The 6000-nt window shown below is 43.0% G+C and overlaps 1 protein-coding gene and 1 pseudogene across 2 annotated transcripts in view; both read left to right on the top strand.

The window, feature by feature from the left end:
- Positions 1-592, top strand: part of LOC101349604 (histone H2A type 1) — a 1015-nt gene extending 423 nt beyond the window's left edge. The window contains exon 2 of one of the 2 annotated variants that reach the window (XM_023725664.1): positions 1-592. In XM_023725664.1, the coding sequence (XP_023581432.1) occupies positions 1-147 (147 nt within the window). In that variant the 3' untranslated portion in view covers positions 148-592. The other variant, XM_023725663.1, reaches the window with a different exon arrangement.
- LOC101349350 (histone H3.1-like) lies at positions 490-1303 on the top strand (annotated as a pseudogene).
- Positions 1304-6000: the final 4697 nt, after the last annotated feature.

Raw genomic sequence — 6000 nt, 5'->3', positions numbered from 1 at the left:
CACCTGCAGCTGGCCATCCGCAACGACGAGGAGCTCAACAAGCTGCTGGGTAAAGTCACGATCGCGCAGGGCGGCGTCCTGCCCAATATCCAGGCCGTACTGCTGCCCAAGAAGACTGAGAGTCATCACAAGGCTAAAGGCAAATAGAAGCCAAGAGTAATTTTCAGCAGTCCCAGTGAACTAATCGAGTCCAAACCAAAGGCTCTTTTCAGAGCCACTCACATTTACTGGAAAAGAATGTAACATTCTACGTGGGGGCAGGGGAGAAGTAATAGATTTAATGTCGGAAAAATAGGGGTTAGAACAGGTTTCCCCCCGGGTCCCTGTTTAAAGTGAAACGAGGTATTTAAAGTTGGAAGCCCAGGTAACAAAAAATAAACCACGTGTTAGAATCTGTGAGCAGATCCATTAGGGCCTGTTTAATCTTTCCACAGGCAGCCATTAGTTTCCTCAGTTTTAAGTAGATACAAAAGAAGCTGTGGCTAGAATTTGACAGCTCATAAACCCACTGGCGGCAAGGCCGCCGGCAAGAGCCCGCCGGCCACACTGACTGCGTGAAGAAGCCGCACCGCTATCGGCCCGGCACCGCGGCGCTGCTTGAGATCCGGCGCTACCACAAGTCCACCGAGCTGCTCATCCGCAAGTTGCAGTTTCAGTGGCTGGTGAGCGAGATCGCGCAGGACTTCAAGACCCGCCTGCGCTTCCAGAGCTCGGCGGTGATGACGCTGCAGGAGGCGTGCGAGGCCTATCTTCTGGGGTTCTTTGAGGTCATCAACCTGTGCGACATCCAACTCGCCCCCAGATCGAGTGGAGAGCTTTGTGACACCATAGTTGGCACCTCGCCAAAGGCTCTGTCAGCCACACATTTCTCCTGAGAATAGAAATGTGTGACTCAGTTATGTTTTATAACATACATCCTCAATTCTTTGCTTTACTTTCTGAATTTGGAGGCGCTCTGCTATCCCTCAGTGTAGCTAAATTTACCCACTTAAAATTTAAACGAGTAAAATGTTGGGATGACATCTATAGATACGACACCATCCTGGATCCTGGGAAAGATTTGTGATAGGCCATTAAAATTTCAAATGCAGTTCACTCAGGGAACTTCACAGGATAGTGATTTCTGACAAACCTTAAAACTAGCCAAGACATTGAAAGAAATGTTTCCCAAAACTATTGCCATTCAAACACAAAGTTTTACTAATCAGCGGGATCATAAAACCTCTGTCTTTAAGACCTAGGTGGGGAAAGAGGATTATGGTATGGTTTGACAAGAAACTGCTTACGAGTGTTGGAAGGGGAGAGGTGCAGACTGCTTGGAGCTCCTGTCAGAAACAGGCCTCTGAACAAGGCAGACACGGTTATCTATGGAGGAAGCGTTGTTTAATGAAGAGTCTCAAATCCTTTTTTTGTTGTTATTGTAACCAAATAACCAAATAAGACCATGCCGATGGTCTTTTACTGCCGAGGTTACAGAATCTTGCCTCCTACTTTCTGCTAACTGAATTCCTTCAACTTGGCAATGTTGAATTTTACCTGAACCCCGCGATCCTAGAAAAAAGTATGTTTTAAGAAATCCCCCACGCCCACCCTTTGTGTTCATGGAAAGGCTACTGCAAATAGCCACCCTTCCTGATATGACTTAGATGAGACTAACGAACATGTCTTGTTTACCTATGACAAGGCCGGACCCAGACCCTCCAAATTCCCATGGCTTGTCCCCACCGATCAATCAGAAGCATAATGCTTGTTAACCAAAATTTGCTTAAGTTTCCCTCCTTCCCCTAAGTCCCTGAACCAAAACCCACTCTCATCGTAAGGGTCCTTAAGGACCCCTCTTTAAGGGTCCCTCTTTGAGAATAGGGTGAGGCATAAATCATTCCACTTCGTCTATTATAGATTGAATTGTCTCCCTCATAAGTATGTGTTCTGATTCCTAACTTCTATGTCTGTGATTTTAATCCCATTTAGGAATGAGTTGTCTTTGTTATGTCAGTGAGACAGGATCAGTGTGTAGGGTACATCGTGAGTCGATCTCTTTTGAGATATAAAAGAGATTAAACAAGCAAGCAGCGAGCAAGCAGAGATGGTGTATGGTTGATCCCAAGCCACAAGGAGATCTCCAAGGAACCAGAAAGCAGAAGCTGAAGAGACAAAGGAACCAGGAAGCAGAAGCTGAAGAACAAAGACTTCCCTCCAGAGCCGACAGAGAGAGAAAATCTTCCTCTAGAGCTGAAACTCCGAATTAGGATTTCTAGCCTCCTAAACTGTAGGAAAATAAATTTGTTTGTTAGTCGTCCACTTGTGGTATTTCTGTTATAGCAGCACTAGATAACTAAGACATCCCCACACCTGTTTTTTTTTTTTTTTTCTTCTTCTAGTATTACTTATTTTTGTCTCTAGAAAAGAAAAAAACCTTTAAATCTTGAGATGCTTGCTCAACTTATAATTGGAGTGTTCTCCCTGTTGTAATAGTTCCCCTTCCCCACTACTGTGACAGCCCATTCCCCTTTCCCTCTTTTCTTTCTGAAAAAAGTTTCTACCTCTCTAAATCAGGATTTTTTTTTTTTTTTTTTTGAGACACTGATATAATCCTCAAAACAGAGACTCTTAAACTTTTTTTCTTGTAAATCATGGACACGTTTTGCTGTCTGGTAACTTTTAAGGAAACCCTTCTCAGAGTAATGTCTTAAAAGTCCCCTATAATACAAAGATTGCAAAACATTTGTTATCAAAGTATTTCAAAATAAATTTGATAGAGTGATATGTATGCTTATATAGTTAATACATAATACCATCATTTGGCTTTTTTAATAACTGTCATCAGTAATTTTGGGTTTTTTTTGTTTTGTTTTTTGTTTGTTTGTTTTACCAGTTGCTGTTAAGTCGATTCCGACTCAAGGGATCCCGTGTGTGAGAGTCAAACTGTGCTCCAGAGGGTTTTCAATGGCTGATTTTTTGGAAGTAGATCATCAGCCCTTTCTTCCAAGGTACCTCTGGGTGGACTCAAATCTCCAATCTTTTGGTTAGCAGCCAAGGGAATTAACTGCATAGCCCAAGGATGCCCCCATCCTCAGCACCTGTTACTTTGTTGTTAGTTGCCTTGGAGTTGGCTTCCAACACATGAAAACCACATGTGTGCAGAGTAGAACAACACCTATAGGATTTCCAAAGCTTTTCTGTTGAAAAAAAGACTTTTTATTGAAAAAATGGAAAGCAAAAAAACTTATTCTGATTGACTTATACAATTTACTATTGAAATGCTGTCAGGGGTTCATTGGTCAACAAGGGTGAAAGCGCTGGAAGAATCTCATTGGTCAAGAAGGGTAGTGTCTTAGTCATCTGTTGCTACTATAACACAAATACCACAAATGGATGGCTTTAACAAAGAGAAATTTATTCTCTCAGAGTGTAATAGGCTACAAGTCCAAATTCAGGGCAGCAGCTCCAGGGAAAGGCTTTCTCTGTGGGCTCTGGAGGAAGGTCCGTGTCATCAATCTTCCCTTGGTCTGGGAGTGTCTCAGCGCAGGAACCTCAGGTCCAAAGGATGCACTCTGCTTCCCGGGCTGCTTTCTTCGTGTATGAGGTCCCCAACTCTCTGCTTGCTTCCCTTTCCTTTTATCTCTTGAGAGATAAAAGGTGGTGCAGGCCACTCCCTTTACATTGGATCAGGGATGTGACCTGGGTAAGGGTGGTGTTACAATCCCACCCTAATCCTCTTTAACGTAAAATTACAATCACATAATAGAGGACAACCACACAACACTGGGAATAATGGCCTACCCAAAATGATGTACACATTTTTGGGGGGACAGAATTCAATCCATGACAGGTAGCTTGCTTTACAGGAAAGCTAGACTTAAGTTTCGATAAATACAAGTCTTCGGGGTGTTGTCCACTCGCCCGCAGATGTCATTTTGTCAGCCACAGGACTCCTTTATTATTTCATTTAACAGTGTTCTCTTTTGGATGGCTGGATTAGTTTCCTGGGGCTGCCATAACAAATTGCCAACAACTGAGTGGCTCAAAACAACAGAAATTTACTCTCTCACGGTTCTGGAGGCCAGGAAGTTCAAAATCAAGGTGCCAGAAAGGTTGGTTCCTTTTAGAGCCTCTGAAGGAGAAATTTCCCCATGACTCTCTCCCAACTTCTGGTGGTTGCTGGCAATACTTCCTTGGTTTGTGGCAGCATTACCCCAGTCTCTGGCTCCATCTTCACATGACCTTCTTCCCTGTGTGTGTGTCTCTGTGCCCTCTCCTCGTATTATAAAGATGCCAGTCATAAGATTTAGGGTTCATCCTAAATCCAGGGTGATTTCCTCTACGATACTTATTATATCTGCAAAGACCCTGTTTGCAAATAGGGTCTTTTCTTAACGGGAGCTCCTGGGTGGTGCAGTTAACATGTTAGGTTGCTAACTGAAAGATTGGAGGTTTGAGTCCACCGAGAGGCACTTTGGAAGAAAGGACTGGTGATCTACTTCCAAAAAATCAGCAGTCGAAAAAACCCTATGGAGCACTATTCTACTCTGACACACATAAGATCCCATGAGTCGGAATCAACTCCATAGCAACTGGTTTTCTTAAGCAGTTCTGAGTTCCGGGTGGACATGAATTTGGGAAGGAGGGGCGACACTATTCTACCCACTACAATGACTCTAAAAAAACTCAGACCAGACAGTATTTGAGCAGAGATTTGAACAAAACCAGAGAAGAAATAATGTTACTCTTTCGGGGAAAGTATTCTAAACAAGAAGATAATGCAAATATCAGAGGCAGTAGCACACTTGAAATGTTTAAGCAAGATCAACAGTGGCATCAATAGGGTAGGTGTCACCCAATGTGGTAACTCATGATGTCACACACACACCCTAACCCCGCCACACACGCACACCCCGCGAAGGGCCAAGCTCTGCGCCCTGCTGCCTGCTCCTCCCAGCCCCGCCCCCCGCCCGCATCCTGACTATCGGGTGATAGGGGTGGTGGGGGTGGTGATGAGTTACCACACTGGTTGACAGGTGACAGCAACCCTAATGACACCACTGCCTTGGCAGCCCCTCTGCCAGCTGAGCCAGCTCGCCTGCTGCCGCCGCTGACCCTGGGGTCATTTTGGTGTCACCTCCCATGTGACGCCACTAAAGATCAAAAAGTTGAAGTAAGTTAAACATCAACTTAAGATCCAGAATGTTTAAAGAAAATCAAGAGCATAGGGAACAGAATAGAAAGTGTGTTCACAGAGGTAGCCCCAGGGCAGATCGTATAGCGCTTTGTATGCCACACCATGAGTTTAAAAATCATTTTAAATGTCAGTTCATAAGAGTTTTGAGCAGATGAATGGCCTAATCTGATTTACATGTCTTTGAAAGTTCATTAGAGCAATTATATAATGGATAGTAAGTTTGGAAGTAAGGGTATAAATTGCAGTAGGCCTTTTGAGAAATCATGGTGGCTGGCCTTAACCAAAAAAAAAAAAAAAAAAACCCACTGACTTTGAGTCCATTCTGACTCATAGTGATCCTAAAGGGCAGAGTAGAACTGTCCCATAGGGTTTCCAAGGACCACCTGGTGGATTGGAACTGCCAACCTTTTTGTCTTAACCACTAGCCACCAGAGCTTTTGCCTTGGCCTAAGGTAGAGGCTATAATAGACATTGGTTAGATACAGTATGTATTTTGCATGTATAACTAATAAAATTTGTTGCTATATTTGATGTGTTCTGTGAAAGAATAAGAGGATGCAAGCAAAATACTGCATTTAAACTGAGGTTATCTTGATAATTCAGCTATCATGTTACAAAAGAGTCTGAGCAGCATTATCACATTTTAATAAAAGATATACTATATGTGTTTATAGAAAAATAATCACACCGTCTATGAATCTCATAAACTATAAATCGTATGAATATTTTGCTAGCCTTATTATTACTTATTATCACTATTTGCTATGCAAAACTCATGAAATCAGATAGAGACAGAGGCTTCTGCGTGGCAGAAATTTTAC

The sequence above is a fragment of the Trichechus manatus genome, unplaced genomic scaffold (assembly GCF_000243295.1).
Source record: "Trichechus manatus latirostris isolate Lorelei unplaced genomic scaffold, TriManLat1.0 scaffold00345, whole genome shotgun sequence".
Classification (NCBI taxonomy): domain Eukaryota; kingdom Metazoa; phylum Chordata; class Mammalia; order Sirenia; family Trichechidae; genus Trichechus; species Trichechus manatus.
This window is presented reverse-complemented; position numbering and strand designations above follow the sequence as displayed.